This window comes from Sminthopsis crassicaudata, chromosome 5, assembly GCF_048593235.1.
Source record: "Sminthopsis crassicaudata isolate SCR6 chromosome 5, ASM4859323v1, whole genome shotgun sequence".
Taxonomy (NCBI): Eukaryota; Metazoa; Chordata; class Mammalia; order Dasyuromorphia; family Dasyuridae; genus Sminthopsis; species Sminthopsis crassicaudata.
Genome location: NC_133621.1, coordinates 107,364,849 through 107,386,410, shown reverse-complemented (window position 1 = coordinate 107,386,410; position 21,562 = coordinate 107,364,849). Strand labels below are relative to the sequence as shown.

General features: G+C 33.2%; 1 protein-coding gene across 3 annotated transcripts in view; it reads right to left on the bottom strand.

The window, feature by feature from the left end:
- The window catches only part of CNOT4 (CCR4-NOT transcription complex subunit 4), a 171,283-nt gene that overhangs the window by 111,973 nt on the left and 37,748 nt on the right, over positions 1-21,562 (bottom strand). Inside the window, exon 1 of one of the 3 annotated variants that reach the window (XM_074267843.1) lies at positions 11,113-11,133. The exons of 1 other annotated variant lie outside the window; for it this stretch is intronic. In XM_074267843.1, the coding sequence (XP_074123944.1) occupies positions 11,113-11,126 (14 nt within the window). In that variant the 5' untranslated portion in view covers positions 11,127-11,133. Of the gene's footprint in view, positions 1-11,112; positions 11,134-21,562 lie in introns of those variants that run through there. One more of the 3 variants, XM_074267840.1, reaches the window with a different exon arrangement.

Below are 21,562 nucleotides of genomic sequence, written 5' to 3'. Positions count from 1 at the left end.
AATGTTACTATAACAATACTGATAAACTACATTTATTGTGCCTTCAGGTAAAAAAAAAAAAAAATACAAAATACCCAATTCTGCTTACTTCTTTATTTCCTTCTCTGATGGGGATGGAAGGGTGAAGTAGGGGGAACTCCAGGACCTATGAACCATCTTTCCATTTATTTGCTATTTCTTTTTGTTTTTTAGGTCTCATTTACAATATGAATATCAAGACAAATGATTCATTTCCACCAGCAGTCTGTCAACTCAATGGTCGTTCAACATGGATCTCACATGTAGAATGCCAATGATTAATGGTTACTGAAAAATTTTAATGACTTTTTTAAAAAGAAATTTTATTCTGAACTTATCACCAATAAAATGGGTGCTTTCTATAAATAGTAAACCATAAAAAAGTTTGTACATGTGCTGGAACTCTATCTTCCCAGAAATCAGCAGGAGTCAGGATCACTAAATGTCTTTATTCTAGATCTTTTCCATCGCCTCCAACGCCAGGTCACAAGTGCGAGAGAGCGTGAGTTCCACCACCCAAGTTTCTCTTCCTCCTCCCACACAAGTCACTTCCCCCTCTTTGTCCCACCAATCAAGTCAGCACAGAACAGCTGGGGAGGGTCAACCTTCAAACAAGTTAATAGGGAACTGTCCAATTGGCAATTAGTCTCACGTGCTTCGTTATCCAAGTGCATTGCTCAGTTCTAGCCCTTTACATCTCCCGCTTTCTTTTGTTTTAAACCACAGGTGGTCACGCCATCCCTGACTTTTCAGGGAGGTGAGAACCCCAAAAAGGAGGTGATCACGCCCCCCCTGACTTCTCAGGAGGGGAGATGAAAGCACTAAAAAGGAGATAATCACGCCCTCCCTGACATCTCAGGAAGGGAGATGAAAAGCACCAAAGAGAAGTGGGAATTTGCTAGCGGTTTCTGGATTGAAGGGCCTTATTAGAGACAAGTATGCACAAACCCATCAACATGGGAATAATTACACAAGCACATAGCAATAACGCTGAGGCTATTAGTGGTGACTCTCCCCACAGTCAGTGCAGACTCGATGTGGTGTAACAAACAGGAATTGTGCATGCAAGTAGTGATATAACAAACAATATAAATCAACATGGTATTGTAAGAGATTTCCAGAAGTCCTAGAAGGAGGATATGTAAACATCAGTCACACATACACGCCTTCTTCAACAACCAAGAGATAGTCCAAAACCAAGCTATTGTCCATTGCTTCACTGTTAGGGAATCCAATGATCCCCACATACATGAAACTGTAGTTCTCTTTTGTAGTTTTTTTTTTTACTTTTTAAAAATAGCTCTTAATTGTCCAAATACATGAAAAACTTTTGTTCCAAATTTTTCTCCCCTCCCCCACTATATCCCATAAAGAGCAAGCAATTCTTCTAAATATATTTCCATGTTATTCTGCACAAGAAAAATCAGATCAAAATGTGAAAAAAAAGTTTTAAATAAAAAATTCAACATGTAACAAGAGCTTTCTTGCTTATCTGTTATTGATTCCTGCTCTTTTTTAAAAATCAATGTTTCAATGACCCTCTTTTCTTTTTGATTATCCTATCCTAAACTTCCCACCTACCCACCATCAAAAGAATAAAAATAAAACCCTTGTAAGAAATATCCTGGTCAAGCAAAACAAATGTTCACATGGCACTGACAAAAGGAAGGTAGGAGAAATTATGAATGGTTTAAGAATAATCAAAAGGTCTGAAAACCTACAGTGAAGAATAGAATATGAGTTGATAAGGGAATTGGAGATGGACTGTTTAGAAGTAGTTGAGACTATATAACATAAATTTGTATTCCATACAGTAAAAACAGGTGAAATTCCCACCACCTTATTTCAGCAACACATATATATAAGAATGGAGATGGTGATCCAAAGTTCTAACTTAACAGGGGGCAATAGGTAAAAATTATCAGGAAGACCAGGATCCAAGAGACGACATTATAGAATTGAATAGATTCACCAAGAAGTCAAGATGGGGAAAAAAAGAAGATAATGGATTGGGAAAGAATTGAGGGTCAAGCATCAAAGGTCATGGTACAGAAAAGATTAAGATTTTATGAAGGAAGGTGGAGGGAAAGATGAAAAGCCAATGGGTTATACAGTCCAAGAAAGACTTCAGAATATGAAGATGGTTCCTTTATAAATAAGGCCAAGGATATGGTCGTAATTGTGTAGGCTGATGTGGAGCAGAGAAACTCATTTTAAAGTAAAACTGAGGAATTAAATGTGTAGAATAGTTGAGGGAGAGTCAATGGGAATGTTGAAATCCCCTAGTACAAGGAGTAAAGTTGGGGAAGACAGAAGTGTGAGTCACATATCAAAATCATAGAGGAAGGAAGGGAAGTGATGGAAGTGTCGATGTGGAATAAAGAATATTCTAGTCCTCCTGGCTCAATCAGTGTGAGCTGAGGAGAATGAGTGAAGGTACAGAAAGTACTAGATAAAGTAGCCAGGGAGGCTGTGTCATGTGCCAGGAACCAGGTTCCAGTAATAATTAGTAGATGGAAATAGAGATTAAGGAAAATATACAGAATGAAGGGAAGATTGCTGCCTGCATGTGTGTGTATATATAGATAATACAATAGATGTTTCATAGGACACAGTGGAAATGCTGGATAATATTTGATTGAAATAACAGGGATAAAAGGGTTGAGGGATATGAATGTAGTTTACATAATCTATAGAGGTTCAGAATCACTAGGATATGAAGGGTATGACCAGGTATGAGAATACAGTTCAAAGGAGTGGATTCATTCTTCACTTTAGGCAAAAGCTGATAAGTATATCTGCCAAGAATGCAGTAAAGGGGTTTTATTCTTCTTTAGGTAAATATTGGACTATGTAGCCCTAAAGTCCCCCTCAACTCAGATTCTGGGATAATAGGATAGTTTATTGGTTAAAAAAAAAAATTACAAATAATAAATTTTCCAAAAATCAACACAAAAACTTTGCATGATACATTTCAACAAATCCCACATGTTAAATCGTTTATGAAAAGAATTTCTAAATATTGAAGTTGACTCAACTAAAAAACCAAGATAGAATTAAATCTAGTGAATCACAATATCATGAATTTATTGCCCAATAAAAATAAATCACTCTGGGGGGGTTTTCTATAGACATGTTCTTTTAAGATTTGGCAATAACAAATTAAAGCTGGTCATGAACAATGCCCAATAGAGCAAAAAGATCCTCAAGAACAGATGCTAATATCTGATGTGATACCATTTAAGCATGTGAACCTAATGGACTTTGAGTAATCTTTTTTTCTACAAACTACAGGATCTAATACAGGAATCTCACATTTAAAGCACCAATTGACTTTATTAAGTAACCTGTTTTTTGTTCTGAAAATATACTGTATTTTTTTCTATTAAGTTTCATGGTAGGGACAGCTAGAGGGCACAGTGGATAGAGTATTTAATGAAACATTTTTATAATAATTTAAAAATAAAACTGTAGTTATATTTTTCCATTATGTCTATATTTTGCAATACATAAACACTATCCCTCAGTCATCCTCTATGATTGTTTTTTTAAATCTAGCAAAACCAACATTATATGCAGTATTCTACATCTACAGTTCCTCAAGTTCTATAAAGAACTTGCCTTCCCTTGATATAAAGTAAATTTGCATAAATCATCAGCATTCCTATATATCACAAATTCCTGTGAGAAGAGATAGTAAAGGATACCTCATTTAAAATAACTTGACAGTATAAAATACCTGGGAGCAAACCTGACAAAACAAACCCATGAACAAAAGTTTTTAAGAACATTTTATACAAATAAAATCAGATTTAAATAACTGAAAAAAATATTCATTGCTCATGTATTCAATGTCATCACAATTGACTTACAAAAAATTTATTTTTACTATTAGAAAAAATAATAGCATAATTCATTTGGAAGAACAAGAGATCAAGAATATATATGTATGTGTGTGTGTATGTGTGTGTATACATACATATATATATATATATGTATATATATATATATATATATATATATATTTAAATGTAACAAATAAAAATATAAAAGAAGGTTTAGCAAATCCAGATATTAAACTATATTATAAAGTAGTAATTATCAAAAAACCTGGTATTGGTTAAGAAATAGAAAGACAGATCATTGGAACAGAATAGATAATTTATGGCAGCAGATGACTACAGTAACCTTGTGTTTTGTTTTTTTTACGATAAGTATTTATTATTTGGTAAAAATTGTTGGAAAAACTGAAAAGCAGTCTAGCAAAAATTGTACATCTATTTTACACCATTTACAAAGATACAGTCAAAATGTATACACAACCTAGATACAAAGAGGTATTATAAGAAAATTTGAAGAATATGAAATATATTATCTATCAGACTAAGGATAAAACAATTTATGAATAAATACTACAGCAGTGTGAGGTATAAAATGGATAATTTTGATTATATTAGATTAAAAAGGTTTTGTATAAATGAAACAAGATGAAAGGGAAAGTAGAAAATGGAAAAGGAGGGTAGACTTTATAATAGTTTCTCTGATAATTACCTAACTCAAAAATATAAAGAACTCTGTCAAATCAATAAGATGAGTCATTCTCTAATTGATAAATGATCAAAGGACACAAACAGGTAGTTTTCTGAAGAAATAAGAACAATCTGTAGTCATATAAAAATGCTCTAAATCATTATTGATTAGGGAAATGCAAATTTAAAACAACCTTGAGATAGCATTTTGTACCTATAAAATTGGCTAGAATAATTGAAAGAAAAAGCAACAAATGTTACAAGGGGATGTGGAAAAACTGGGACACAAATTCATTGTGCAACTGTGAACTAATCCAATCCTTTCAGAGAACAACCAGGAATTCTGCCCAAAGAATTATTAAACTGCCTATACCCTCTGACCTAGCCCACTACTAAGTCTGTTTCTAAAGATAAATTAGAAGAAAAGGAAAAGAACCTATATGTTCTAAAATATTTATAGTATCTCTCTTTGTGGTGGGACAGAACTAGAAACTGCAGGGATGCCCATCAATTGGGGAATAGCTGGACAAGTCATATACAATCAGATGGAATACTATCGTGCTATTAAAAACAATGAACTCAAATGATCTTAGAAACACCAAAAAAGAGAGCGAAATCAACAAAACCAAAAGAAAATTGTACATAATAACAGCAATAGTATTTTATGAAGAACTTTGAGCAACTAAGTTATTCTGAGTCCTAAAAATATCCAAATAAACTACAAATAACCTAAGGATAATATATCTCTATCCAGGAAAAAAGATTGATTAAAAAATATATACGTATAGAATGTTTTACTTATAACAAATTGGGAAAATATTTTTACAGTTAAAGGTTCTGATAAAGGTCTCATTTCCAAAATATATAGAGAACTGACCCTAATTTATAAGAAATCAAACCATTCTCCAATTGATAAATGATCAAAGGATATGAACAGATAACTCTCAGATGATGAAATTGAAATTATATCCACTCATATGAAAAAGTGTTCCAAATCACTACTGATCAGAGAAATGCAAATTAAGACAACTCTGAGATACCACTATACACCTGTCAGATTGGCTAAGATAACAGGAACAAATAATGATGAATGTTGGAGAGGATGTGGGAAAACTGGGACACTAATACATTGTTGGTGGAGCTGTGAAAGAATCCAACCATTCTGGAGAGCAATTTGGAACTATGCCCAAAAAGTTATCAAACTGTGCATACCCTTTGATCCAGCATTGCTGCTATTGGGCTTATATCCCAAAGAAAAACTAAAGAAGGGAAAGGGACCTGTATGTGCCAAAATGTTTATGGCAGCTCTTTTCATAGTGGCGAGAAACTGGAAGGTAGAATGGATGTCCATCAATTGGAGAATGGTTGGGTAAATTATGGTATATGAAGGATATGGAATATTATTGCTCTGTAAGAAATGACTAGCAGGAGGAATACAGAGAGGCTTGGAGAGACTTACATCAACTGATGCTGAGTGAAATGAATAGAACCAGAAGATCGCTATACACTTCAATGTTGTATGAAGATGTATTCTGATGGAAATGGCTATCTTCAACATAAAAAAGATCCAACTCGCTTCTAGTTGATCAATGATGGACAGAAACAACTACACTCAGAGAAGGAACACTGGGAAGTGAATGTAAATTGTTAGCACTACTGTCTATCTACCCAGGTTACTTACACCTTCGGAATCTAATACAACAAGAAAAATGGGATTTACACACATATATTGTATCTAGGTTATATTGTAACACATGTAAAATGTATGGGATTGCCTGTCATTTAGAGGAGGGAGTAGAGGGAGGGAGGGGATAATCTGGAAAAATGAATACAAGGGATAATGTTATTTAAAAAAAATTACTCATGCATATATATTGTCAAAAAAATTTCTAATTAAAAAAAAAGAATGTTTTACTTATACACACATACACACACACACACACACACACACACACACACAGATACACGCACATACACACATCAAATATTACTATCTGGAGAAAGGGAGAAAATAAGGGGGGGGGAATTACATAATTACATATTTAAAAGAAATAGCAAGTTGTACAAAATAGATTTGCAGTTTCATTTGCAATTATCTTTTTCTATTCCACTTTGTTATGGAAATGTGTTTATTTCTTAAGTTCAGAATAAAACAAATACATTTTTTTAAAAGTTGTCTTCTGAAATCTCCCCTTTTGATCCAGCATTGCTGCTATTGGGCTTATATCCCAAAGAAATACTAAAGGGAGGAGGGTTGGGGGAAACAAGCAATCTTGGTCATATAGTTGTATTTTATTTTTGTTTTCACTAATAACTAATTTAAAATAATATAGCATTTTCCACTTTTAACTAAAGTAACGGTTATACTGGTAATAACTATTAACAAATATTTACTAGGCAACTCTCAAAAAGTTATTGCTAACATTTACATAGAGCTTTAGCTTAAGCAAAGTATTTTACATATATTAACTCACCTGAACATTTTGAATGAAGCATTTATTAAGCATTTATTTATATTTTATATGCTAAGCACAAGGGTACAAATAGAAAAGCAAACAATCCCTGCTCAAGCAAACACACATGAAAAGTTTCAATGTGAAGTCAGATGAAAAGTCCCATGTTCCTTAGGATACAGCAACAAAATAGATGCTAATACCAAACATGCTAGTAGAACCTCAGCTTCTAGAATGATAATATGGCAGAATACACGGAGAGAGAATCAGTACTGGATATTGGAAAACCTGGATTCACACCCTTCATTTAACCAGACTGATCTGCAGGATTCTAAACAATTCACCTGAAATCTCACTACTCTTAGCCAATGGTATCAAACTCATGAAAACAGGAGCCACTAACTCCTACATAAGGATCCCTAATGGCTACTCCTATTTGCCAAAGTGATAACCCAAAGATACAAATCTGACTTATTCTCTTGCTCCAAAGCTTCTGGTAGCAACTTACAGCTTCTAAAATTTAAAACAAACAAATAAAACCTACAACCTCTTTGATCTAAGCATTTAAAAAGTTCCACATTCTTGTTCCAAATTTATTCCACATAACTCCCCTTCTAACACTACATTCCAGAAAAACTGACCTATTTGCTGCTCCCCAAAGCTGACATGCCCTCCTTTTTCTTTATGCCTTTTTATACAATGCAATGGTTTCCAAATGCCTCCAGTTTAAAATTTTTTTGCCATGCCATACTAGACAATCTACAAAATTTTTAAAAACTTAATAGTAATTTTTAAAACAAAAATGATAAAAAAAACTTGACAGATTTAGAAAATAATTTAAATGTTCACAACATAACCATTCATAAAAATAATATCAAAGTGATGGTTTTATTTTTGGTACAGTTTTCAAAATGTACTAGCATTGATACTGCTACCCATAATTCTTTTTTAACCACTAAGTACCAATATTGTTTTTATAGTAACTACAACACAGATTCCTGGTTCATACAATGTTACAAATGTTAATAAAATATATCATCATTCTTTTTAATAAAACAAAGAAGTTTATTCATCTATGTGCAAGACATTTTAGGATTTTCAAAAGCTTGTTTAAATGTACAACATTTCTATGTTCTATGAATCTTTCTTTTTAGACAAAGCCAGACCAAACCTTTCATATTATTTTTACTGTCTTTAAAATAAAGATAGGATTCCTTTTGTAAGATAACTAATTTGTTAAGAAATAGGTCTTCATATATTGGATTACTTGTCATCCAGGAAAGAGTATGTGTATGTGGTGGGAAATTGGAACACAGGGTTTTTAAAGGGCTAATGTTGAAGAACTGTCCATGCATGTTTTGAACAATAAAAAGCTTTAATTTAAAAAAAAAAAAAATACAGATCTTCCATTTCATTTGCAGAGAAGGTGTTTTTAAAATTGAGAACCACATAAAATTATTCTCTAGTGAATTATCCATAGTTTTAATTTTTCACAAATATAGTCACTTTTCTCCTGATATGAATTTGAGACCATTGGATTGATTTGCTGTGAATACTTAATGTATGTACATACATACACCTACATACATGCACACACATATCCTCCTTCAGGAAGAAATTTGTTAGATTTTATTTCATGCTTACTACTATCATTAATAAAAAAAATCCCACAATTTCTTTTGGATTAACCATCCTTTTATCAGAAGAAAAAATTCTGTTTCACAATAACATGAAGGTGCTTTAAACACTGGTCCCTTTTTGTCTTTATTTTACAAAGAACCTTCTTTTCAATGAACTTTTTTTTAAAAATTAACCAACTTTTAAAACTAATTATCTCTGAAGAATGCAGGTATACAAAGACAAGGGGCCACATTTTAAAATCGTGAATGAAATGAAAAAGGAACTTACATGCTAACTAGGTTTAGGCACTCTGTTGACTATCAGAGCTATAGATGAAAAAAGTAAAACCCTTGTCCTCAAAAAGCTTATATTCTAATAGGAAAGACCAACCTATACAGGTGAGTTGTTGCCAGGAAGGAATATTAAATACTAAAGCAAGTTACAGAAATGATAGATGGAGTCATAAGAGACTTACTGGCATTTTTTCCAGGAATAATATCACTGATTTGATTGTTGCTTTTGTCGGAAGAGGAAGAGGAGGAAAGGGGCTTGAGCAAAGAACATACAGAGTACAATTAGGGTTCACACACCTATATTCTATCCTGATTTAAACAGTACTCAATACAGAATCAAACAAAAATCAACAATTCTTTTGCTTGGAAATCTATCCTTTCTATTAAAATTTCCCTTCGATGAATTGTCAATAGGCAAACAAAATAACCAAAGCTAGCAAAAAAAAAAAAAAAAAAAAAAATTTCAATTCAACAACATATCATACATATGTATACAAATGAATATCTTTAACTACATCTGTTGCTTACAATGCATAAAAAGATTTTTGTTTCTCGATTCATCACAAAGGTTTTCAGATAAATAGGCAATCTTGCAACAATATCATCTACTTGAATTTGTCTTGTAAATGACTTATCTTGTATCATTTGGACTATATTGACTGCTACAGATAGCAGCAATTTTTCTCCACAAATTACATTGTTACACAATGCAGGCAATCCGCTTGTTGCCACGGTGTTTGTTTTTGCTTTTTAAAACCATATCATTCTCTCTACAAAATCTCTCACCTTACTAGCTTATTCTATAGTCACTTTCAATGGTTCAATTTATTTGTTTGCAAGCAATCTATAATTAAGGTAGTATATGGCCAATAGCAGTCTGTGAATTGCAATGATTCAGTGGATCTTATTTTCTCAATATATACTTTTTGCTTTGCATTTCTATTTCCAATATTTAAATTATCTCTACTGTTTGTGCTAAAATTAGTTTGAAGAATTCCTGTTATTTACTTGCCAATCATGGGAAGGCAGTACACTTTAAAAAAGATTAAAAAATTTAAATTATTCAATGTAATTATTGAAACTATCTTATCTGTAAATTACTTCAATGTTTTAAGTTTGAGGCTATTAAAAATCACTTTTATTAAGTTGTCCTGATCAAAATTAATTCAATATTTTAAAAAAATTTAAAATATTTTTAAATTCCCACAAAACAAATGTTTGACATCAGATTTAAATACTTCACATTCAAATGCAGCTAGCAGCTCAATACATAAGCCTAGACTGAGTAATCTAATCTAATCTAATAATAAAATAGTTCTAATCACTGTATTTGCCTAAAAACATTTAATTTAGTTTGCACTCTATTGCACAGTTGCTTTTCAGCATTTTCTTGCAGTCACAACAAAGTCGGTATATTAATCTTGCATTTGCTAACTCTAAATTGAACTTTCTTTTCATTTTTCAAAAGTGAATAGAAGTTTAACTTATTATATATAACCAATAATTGTTTTGTTGCTGCTTAGTCATTTCAGTCATGAACCCAGTTGGAGTTTGCTTGGCAGAGATACTGTATTTTCCTCTCCAGTTCATTTTACACATGAGGAAGCTGAGGTAGAATTAAGTGGCTTGCCCACAGTCACAAAATTAGCTAAGAGGTTCAATTTGAACTGAGGCCTTCCTGATTCCAAACCAGGCATTCTATCCAATAATTTTTAATACTACCCTATCTTCTAAGCCACAGAAGGTGTCATACAACTACAACCACAAATACCTCTACCCCAGGATGGGACAAACCTGACTGATAAAAGATTCACTTCTGGTGTCACCTTCCTGATCCCTTGAGTCCTTAGTACATGTTTCTTCCTGAATTACTTGGGACTACAAAAAAAGCCTGACTGATACTCCCACCTGCTATCCACATTCTGGTTTCTTTGGCTTCTCTACTATATCCTCCTACTCCCAGGTATTTCCCCCCTTTTCAGCTTTCATTTGTGTGTAGCCTTTTAAGTGAAAGAAGTCTTTTTACCTCTTTGTTTTTCCACCAGAACATAGCATAGGGACTGGCACAAAGTAACTTAATTGTTGTTATTTGTCCTTTGTTCTCAAAGACAACCATTATATCAGGGAGGTGATGCCATGACATGCAAATGAAATGAATTTAAGTGAGAGAGGCTGTGCAAGATCTCCTGCCCCACTTACCCCTCCAGAGTCATCTGGATCCAGTGGCCAGATATAGATCAGGATGACTGGAGATGGCCCTGAATACAATGGGAAATCTTAGCTTAATAAACATCCTGTAACTGACTTGCTGAGTGATATCCAAGACCTTTCCCTTCCCCTCTTCATAATATTGCACAATTCAACATATTTCAAGCCTTATTTTAAATAATCCATCTTCATAAAAATCTAAGCTCCAGACAAACTGCAGTATTCACCAAACCACTTCATTCCACTCTCCTCTTTCTTTTTACCTTCCCATGCCTAAAATTCCCTCTCTTGGTTGTTTACCTTCAACTCAAATATACTCTCTTCCATAAAGAGAATTAATTAAAATCTCTCTAAAACTTTCAAAAACAGTGCCCACTGGTGTTTCAATAAATCTTAGTTTAACTAAACCATATGATCAATTAGACTAGAAAACTGGGTTTCTTAACCAGTCAAATTAGAGAGAAACTTGAATACCAAGCTATGATATCTCATCCTAAGGTTGAGTTATCTTGATTAGTATGTACAAAATCATCTAGTCCAGAGGTGTCAAAAATATGACCAACAACATTTCCAAGTGCAGTCAGAACCTGATAAAAAATGTAATTGGAAAATAGTTACCAAAATAAGTAAAAATATAATGATAATATTGCTTTTTAAAACTAAGACAATATGCAGCCCAAAGAAATAATTATATACATACAAATTTGTGGCCCTCTATTTGAGGTCAACATCACTGATTTATTCTTTAGTATTTTAAAGTACATTTAAGGGGCTGTCCACTGCAAATCCACGGGACGATCATCTACTCATATGTCCTGTCAATACAATAACCTTCCTCTTTTTTATCTTTTGCTCTAGTCATGGTAAATAAATCAGTAAGACTATTGTTTCAGGAAAGATTCAAATTCAGTGCCTCATGGGATCCACTGATTATCCTGATGACTGTTCTAATTTCCTTCCCAAGACACCATTCCTCTATTTGTATATATAGGTACATGTATACATACATATGCTCACACATACAGATCTACTTATATATCCTTTCTTTGAAGGCAAAGAGTGACTTAATTTCCAATTTATATCCTAACTGATTTGCACACTGCTTAACACAAAGTAATTGCTTAATAAAATTTAAACCTATTTATTCCTTATTTACAAAAATCACTGCATGAACATTGGCAAGATTGGAAGGGTGCATTAAGAAAACTATTCCGTCAACAGCATATAAAAATGGCTTGGCAGAAAGCACAAAGTTGGTTGGGAGAAGGGAAGAAATAATAAAAGTTAGGAAAGCTAACACTAAGTCTAGATCAGAATTCTTTGTTATTTACCCCCATTCCCCAAGCATATAATAGTCTTTATCCTCACACTTAGGTAATCAGCTTTAACAACCTTTCTGAAGCAAACAGGAAAGTACCAACAAGTTAAAATAAATATGAAATCTGAGATCAGTATACTATATAAGATTTAAATAGTGCTCTTGAGTTATAGTTCCCTGTTAGCCTATTATCTATCTTTACCTTATTATTCATATTCATTTCAATATATTGAAAAGGAAATTCATATAGCTCTCGCCCAAAAATTCATCTCTCTCTTAAACTTCTCTTATTCTATGCAGGACACCATCATCTTTCAAGCCACCAACATGCTCATCTCAATTATCCCAGATTCCTTTTCCTTCTGTACTCCACATATACTCAATTAATTGCCAGTACTTGTCCATGATTTTCACATGCTCCACCTTCTCTTCATTTAGATACTAGAAGTTTATAGTATGGTACAGGATAGAGGCTATTACATAAATTGGTCTCCCTTCCTTAAGCCCCTATTTCAATCTATCTTCCACAAAAGTATCACAAGCAGTTTTTCTAAAGAGCAAGCCTGACCATTAACCTACTTATTAATAAACTCTAGTGTCTCCTTATGATCATATCTAATGTGCTCTAGCTATTATAACTCTTCACAACTTGGCATTTTCCTATCTTTACAAACTTATAATATGCTACTCCTCTCTCCCTATACTCTACAACCTAGACAAATGATTCATTTTGCTGTTTCTCACACAACATTCCATCTCCAATTTCCCTATTGCTGCCACTGATTGCCTCCAGTGCCTGCAATGCATTCCCTCCTTATCTCCTTTCAAGAATCCAACTCAAGCCTTTTTTTTCCTAGTCCAGTCATCTGCTACTGCCTTTCTTCCTCAGGTCATCTTTTCTCCGCCTGCATGAGTCTCATTTCTATTTCATTTTTGCAAGTTGATTCCTCAATTATAATACAATCCCTCTGAGGGAATAAATAAGCAGTTTTCAGAAGAAGAAATCAAAGTTATCAACCGTCACAAGAAATAATACTCAATCACTTAGAGAAATGTAAATCAAAACAACTCAGAAGTACTCCTTCACACTTATCAGATTAGCCATTATGATAGTAAATGAAAATGATAAATGCTGCAGAGATGTGGAAAAGTAAAGATGCACTAATGCACTGTTGGTTGGTAGAGTTGTGAAACAGTCCAACCATTCTGTAGGAAAATTTAGAACTATGCCCAAAAGGCTATGAAACTATGTACTCTCTGACCTACTGAAACCACTACTAGGTCCATATCCCTAAGAGATTAAAGAAAAAAAACAAAAACAAAAACAAAAACAAAAAAATGTATGTATGTATATGTAATATGTAATAATCAGAATCCTATGACTGATATGAAGTAAAATAATAATGAGTTAAAATGTCTTTTTTTTAAAACAGTCATTACTATGAATATCACATATGGTATTGTGTATCTATTGACACTCATTCCCCACCTTTAGGCACTGTTGACAATATGTATGCTATGTGACATCTAAAAAGCTAAACGCTATGCTTTTCTAGCTCTGTTTGTACCTTTTATAGTCTTTCTAATCCTTCTTTCAATCTCAGATTGTCAACTGTCACTTCTTACTATAATCATTTTGCCTCCATCTAAAGACCATCTCTAATTTGCTGTTTCTAACCTGCTGTGACGAAGGAAAGCAGATAATCAGTCTTTGTAATTGTGGGAGGTTAAAATGAATACATCCTAAACAAGGGGCTGTCTTGTGAGTCAAACTACAGCATATAGGCCTTCTGTCTACTTACTTGATCCTTGACTATGTTCAGGACAATGGAGGATTCCAAATAAAGTACACAGACTAAGTTAAATCTGTCACTTTGAAAAATGTTTTATTTTGAAATTTCCCACTTCAAATAATTTATCAGCAGCAGTATGATTTAGACCTCAGGAGTCCTAATATGAGCTACCACCACAATCTAAAATCTGCAGAGGAATAATCAGGGTAGAAATCCTAGACCAAAGAGAAGCTCATAGTCCTATCATTTTGAATCACCAGAGCTGCAGACTACTCCAAAAGGGACTAAGCCACAGGCCAGTTATTCAGACACAAATACAGGAATTTGCAGAGCTCAGACTACAGGGGTAGCAATGAGACTTTGTTCTGGATCACACCACTTTCGGAGCACTGAAAGCCTGCCAGACTCCAATCTGAGCTGCCTCTGAATTGCTAGAATAATACAATATTCAATAAGTAAATAACGCAGCAGCTGCAGCAGCAACAGCAGGATCATTCCAAACCTTTAATTTGAGAAGTAAACAGAACCTGGCTCTGACATAAATTGTAGTCAGGAAGTAGGCTGGAAGAATGAGCAAATAAAAAAGAATCCAATCATAAATAAATAAATAAATAAATATATATATATATATATATATATATATATATATATATATATATATATATATATATATATATATATATATATATATATATATATGATAAAGGAAATGCTGGATCACAATCCCAGAAAATAATTAATTCAAAAATTTACATGCAAAGCCTCAACCCATGGCTTCAGAATAAGTTAAAAAAAAAAAAAATTCTGCAGAAATTTTTAATTCAAAATGTTGTTAATCAATGAAATGAGAGCCTTAGAGAAAACAACTGAAAAAGAAATGGGAGTTATAGAAAAATCAGAAAGGAAATTAACATCTTGGCACAAAAGATACCAAATTGCCTGAGCAACAAACTGTGAAAATCAGAATAAACCCAAAAGAAGCCAACTCCATGAGACAAGAAGAAATATTAATTAAAAAAAAAAAACTTTTAAAAAATGAATATGTATCTCTTAGCCAAACAAAACAAAAACAAAACAAAACAAACAACAAACAACAACAACAAAAAAAAAAAAAAAAAAAAAAAAAAAAAAAAAAAAAACAAATAACTGACTTGGGGGGAAAAAAACAAAGAAGGATCATTGGATTATCTGAAAGTCATGCCCAAAACAGATTATAGAAGCTATAAAAGATAACTGTCCAGATCTCTTAGAATCAGAGGGTGAGGTAAAACTAGAATCCACTGGGTCACCCCCTAAAATCCCAAGATGACAACTCCCAGTAATATTATTATCAAAATTTAGAGCTTCTAGGACAGTGGGAAAATATTGAAAGCAGTCCAAAAAAAAAAAAAAGGAACTCCAATCCAATCAGAATCAATCATTATTTGGCAGTTACCAAATAAAGGAGCAGAAAATTTGGAATACAATATTCTAAATGGCAAATGATATAGTCTTACAATCAAGAATAAATTATCCAATGAACAATTTTCAGATGATGAAATTGAAACTATTTCCACTCATATGAAAGAGTGTTCCAAATCACTATTGATCAGAGAAATGCAAATTAAGACAACTCTGAGATACCACTACACACCTGTCAGATTGGCTAAGATGACAGGAAAAAATAATGATGAATATTGGAGGGGATGCAGGAAAACTGGGACACTGATGCATTGTTGGTGGAGTTGTGAAAGAATCCAACCATTCTGGAGAGCAATCTAAACTATGCCTAAAAAGTTATCAATCTGTGCATACTCTTTGATCCAGCAGTGTTACTACTGGGCTTATATCCCAAAGAGATCTTAAAGATGGGAAAGGGACCTGTATGTGCCAAAATGTTTGTGGCAGCCCTTTTTGTGGTGGCTAGAAACTGGAAAATGAATCAATGCCCTTCAATTGGAGAATGGTTGGGTAAACTATGGTATATAAATGTTACCAGCAGGATGAATACAGAGAAACTTGGAAAGACCTACATGAACTGATGCTGAGTAAAATAAACAGAACCAGGAGATTATACACTTCAACAGAAGCAATACTGTATGAGGATGTATTCTGATGGAAGTGGATATCTTCAACAAAGAAAAAATCTCTAATTCAGTTCCAATTGATCAATGATGGAAGAATCAACTACACCCAGAGAAGGAACACTGGGAAATGAGTTGTAAACTGTTTGCATTTTTGTTTTTCTTCACAGGTTATTTTTACCTTCTAAACCCAATTCTCCCTGTGCAACAAGAGAACTATTAGGTTCTGCATATATATATTGTATGTAGGATATACTATAACATATTTAACATGTATAAGACTGCCTGCTATCTAGGGGAGGGGAGGGAAGGGAAAAGTTGGAACAGAAGTGCGTGCAAGGAATAATGTAAAAAATTACCTATGCATATATATTGTCAATAAAAAGTTATTTAAAAAAATAAAAATCTTCAAAAAAAAAGAATAAATTATCCAGCAAAATTAAGTATAATTAATCACATAAGAGGGAAATGGATTTTTAATTAAATAAAAAATTCTAAGTATTCCTGATAAAAATGAAAGATCCGAGTAGGAACTATAAACAAAGGAACCAAAAGAAACATAAAAAAGTAAACATGAACAGTTATATTAGAAACTAAACTGGGGCATCTAGGTGGCACAATGTCAATAGAGCACTAACCCTGAAATCAGGATGACCTGAGTTCAAATTGTTAACACTTAAACACTTAGGAGCTGTGTAATCATGAGCAAATCACTTAACTAATTGACTTACCAAAAAGAAAAGAGACACTAAACAAGGATCAACTATTTACATTATAACTAAGTTGAAGACATGAAGTGTTTCAGTCAAATTTTGATGCTCTTAAACAAAGGGAGAAAAGTGGCTGACAAAAACTCATCAAAGGATGAAAGACACACACATTCAAGGAGAGAAAGGGGAGAAGAAAAAAGAGGGGATTAAGAGGAAGTACATGTTAAGAAAGAGATCAGTCCTAAACAACACAAACTAAAAATGTACAAAAATAGTATAGTTCTTTTTGTGGTGGCAAAGAATGAAATTAAGGTGACCATAAATTGTGAAATGGATGAACAACTTATATAAGAAATGATAAATGAAATGATCCCAAGATTCCTGGGAAGACTTTCACAAACCAAAACAGAGTTAAGTGAGTAGAAACAGGAGCAGGCTGACAAATACTTGGGACACCTCTGGACTAGATGATTTTGTATATGCTCAATCCTAAAGTGAAATTTCATAACCTGAAATTAAAAATTCTCCCAAATCTGACTGTAATCCAGTTTTTTATAGTAATATGGTTTAATTAAACTAATATTTATTAAACACCAATGAGCATTGTTGATGTTGATTGATGCCATATCGTGAAGAGAGGAAGGGGAAGGTCTTGGATGCCACTTAGCCAGTCAGTCACAGAATGTTTATTAAGCTAAGATCTCCCATTGCATCCAGGCCCATTTCCAATCAGTTGTGGAGGAGAAAGTGAGGCAAGTGACTTTGTACAGCCCTTCCTCACTCAAATCCATTTCACTTGCATCTCATGGCATCACCTCCATGTCAAGGTCCTCTTTGAAAATGAAGGACAAACAACAATAACACCATTTTCACATGGCAATTATGTGGATATATTTTACTTGATTATGCCTACAAAGAAATGGTGATTTGTTTTTTAAATAGGCTTGGGAGATATAGGAGGGGAGAAGGTTAAATATCAATAAGGATTCCCAATTAAAAAGAAAAAAGTGTCATTAAAGGCAGTTTTTAAAATGTACAGAAAAGAAGGTTGGAAGAAGACACAGAATTGAAATGTTGAATTTATACTCTCTTAAGAAATGCAAGCTGGTATATGAAACAATGAAATGTAAAAATGAACATGCTGATTTTAGAAAGGCCTGGAAAGATCTATATGAACTGATGGTGAATGAAACAAGCAGAACCAAGAATACATGGTACACAATAACAGCAAGTTGTGATGAACAACTATGAAAGATTTGGTTCTTCTTAGTGGTTCAGCGATCCAAAGCAATCCTAACAGACTTTGCATAAAAAATGCCATATGTATCCAGAAAAAGAACTATGAAGATTGAATATAAATCAACATATGCTATGTTCACTTTTCTGGGGGTTTTTCTCTCCTATGATTTTTCCCTTTTGCTCTGATTTTTCTCTCTCAGCATGATTGAAAAAGAATTGTGTATTAAAAATAAATGAAAAAAGTATAAAAAATAACAACAAAAGAAATGCAAGCAATGTTTAAGAGATGTTATTTCATATACAATCCTGTTACATGCTTATGAAAATTCATGTTTGATGTTTGTCAATACAAAATAACAGAAAAGTAAAACCAAATTTAAAAAAAGATGATTTAGGGAGAACATTATTTCAGTCTTCAAATATCTGAAAGGCAGTCAAGTAAAAAACAGGGATCTGATATTCTACTTGATCACAGAAGGCAGAACTGGGACCATTCAATGGGAAGTTACAGAAAGGCCAATGTCACTGTAAGGAAAAAACAGCTGTTTGGTTTACTACAAAAGGTTACAATCTCCTATCACCAAAAGTTTTTCAATAAAAGCTGAAAAATATCTGGAGACAAGGATTTCACTAACTTTTTGAGGCAGTTTGTCCTTTGCTGAAAGAGTAGAATAGGAGTATTTCACAGCCTGAAATAATCTCAGTTGTGGTCCAAACCAGACAGAAATATTTAATAAAATAAATAAAAATGTAGTAAAACATAAACAAAACCACATCTTAAAATGAGAGTACACAAGGAGCCTTATTTACAATTTATGGTCCCTATTTCTAACATTATATAGAGGTGCTATACAGTAAGGCCTCAGAACCTTCTGAGATCTCTTCTAGACACAATTTAGAATTGTAGAATTCTAAATACGTAACCCCAACATGGCAAATAATTGAAGATGAATGTCATGCTCTCCTTCGATCATCTCTTCTATATATTCTTTTGCTCCCTGTATGGTAAAGTTTTATGTCCTTTCAACAGATTAGTCACTCTTCTTTCAAAATTCTTTTGTGCAGAACTTGAACACAATACTCTACATCTAGTCTGATCAAGGAAAATACAATCAGTGACTTCTTAGCTCACTTCAACACATCTATGATTCAACAACCACCACCTTTCTCCCTTTACTTTGACCGCAACAATTTAAATATTTAAAGAAGCAACTATTCATATCATCTATTCCTTTGCACTTTTTTGTCCATTTCCTCATGACCTACCCAACAAGTCACTAGAGGGCCCTTTCTCTATATTTTTATCTGAAAGATAATTTTATCATCTGAAGATGCTTTTGCATCTTTGAACATTATACTTCTTTTAAAAGGCCTAAAATCATATTTGCTTTACTGGCTCACTGCTATTTTACAATGTAAAAAACTTTGCAATGTGCAAAAATAATCTAGGCTCGATTTTTCTCCCAATGTCAACTTCTGACTTCTAACATCTTGTTCCATCCTTTATTTGTGCAAATAACTTCTTGTACCTATGCTAAAATGAGCTGGAGAAAGAAATGGCAAGCCACTCCTGAACTCTGCCAAAAACAAAAAAAAACAAAAACAAAAAACCCTTAAAAGGTGTCTTGAAGAAATGGGTACAACTGAAAATACCAACAATTTTTATTATTTCCTAAATTATTTTAATTTTCCATTTCACCTGAATTCCTTAAACTCTATCCATTTCACTCTGAAGATCATTCTCATGTGTAGAAAATAATGTAGCATAACTGAAGTGTGTCTGTTTCCTGATCTTTTTGCCCCCAAGCTGGCTAAAAAAAAACTTTTTCATTATCTCTTCATTAGATGAAACCAGTTCATACTAAGATTTATACCCGTGCAAAAACTTAAAACCACTTTGCCTTTTAAGACTTCAGTTTGCCTTGCCCTTATTCTAATCTTTTATAAGATCTTTTCTAAGCTCATCTATGAACCCCCTGTACAGTTTCTTCAAATACCTTACCCTTTGCAAAGTAATCCACAAAAATCCATTTAAGCTACAGCAAGCACTAGCATATCATGCTGAAGAGATATCTCTCTGAAAAAATCTTTTGAATTAACTACTCAACCTCAAGCCATGAGATCTTTATAAACCTCTTTCAACAATTTTTGAAATCTATTCTCAAGTTTGTAGTGTATAACAGACTATGCCAGGATTCCTTGTCTCATGACTAATAAACACCACATAAAAAGTGTAGAAATTATTTTTTACCCCCAGATCACTAAAGGCAAGAGACTATATATAAAAAGTAATTTTTTTGTTTTATTTTGCGTTTGCTGAAGCAATTTGGGTTAAGTGACTTGCCCAAGGTCACATAGCTTAGGAAAGGTTAAGTGTCTGAGGCCACATTTGAACTCAGGTTCTCCTGACTTCAGGGCTGGTGATCTATACACTGTACCACCTAGCTGCCCTAAAGTAATGTTTTAAAATTAGTACTTAAAAGCTTGTCTCAAGAAGTTAAATATCAAAAAAGAAAAATCTTAACTAATCAGCCTGTGAAAATAACTATGAAGATATAAAAGAAAATTTTAAATTACTAAAATATATTTTGTTTTACATGTAGAAAGTTTCCATTACAGTACCTTTCCAATTCCTGGTTGGGCAATTTAAATTCAAATCATAAACTTCAAAAACAGAAATGATAAATAAAAGGTTCACTTAGTTTTCTATTAAGTGCCATTATAATAGTTATTTTCTGTTTAAACTTCCAAATTCAAGCAATCCATCAGCCTAAGCCACTGAAGCAACAGGAAATATATGTACACACTAACACATCTATGTTTCATGTTCAAATAGATTTCCATTAAAAACAAAATTTTTGCAACAGGGTAGGAATTATTCGTAAGGATATGTACCATTTGCTCTGAATATAAGGTTTTTCCTCCTTCTTATGTCCAATATTTAGGAAAACCCCAGTGAAGTAAGTGATTTTTTAAAAATGACATCTTCTGAATGGATGTCCATCAGTTGGAGAATGATTGGGTAAATTATGGTATATGAAGGTTATGGAATATTATTGCTCGGTAAGAAATGACCAGCAGGAGGAATACAGAGAGGCCTGGAGAGACTTAAATCAACTGATGCTGAGTGAAATGAGCAGAACCAGAAGATCACTGTACACTTCAACAACAATACTGTATGAGGATGTATTCTGATGGAAGTGGAAATCTTCAACATAAAGAAAAACCAACTCACTTCCAGTTGATCAATGATGGACAGAGGTAGCTACACCCAGAGAAGAAACACTGGGAAGTTAATGTAAATTGTTAGCACTAATA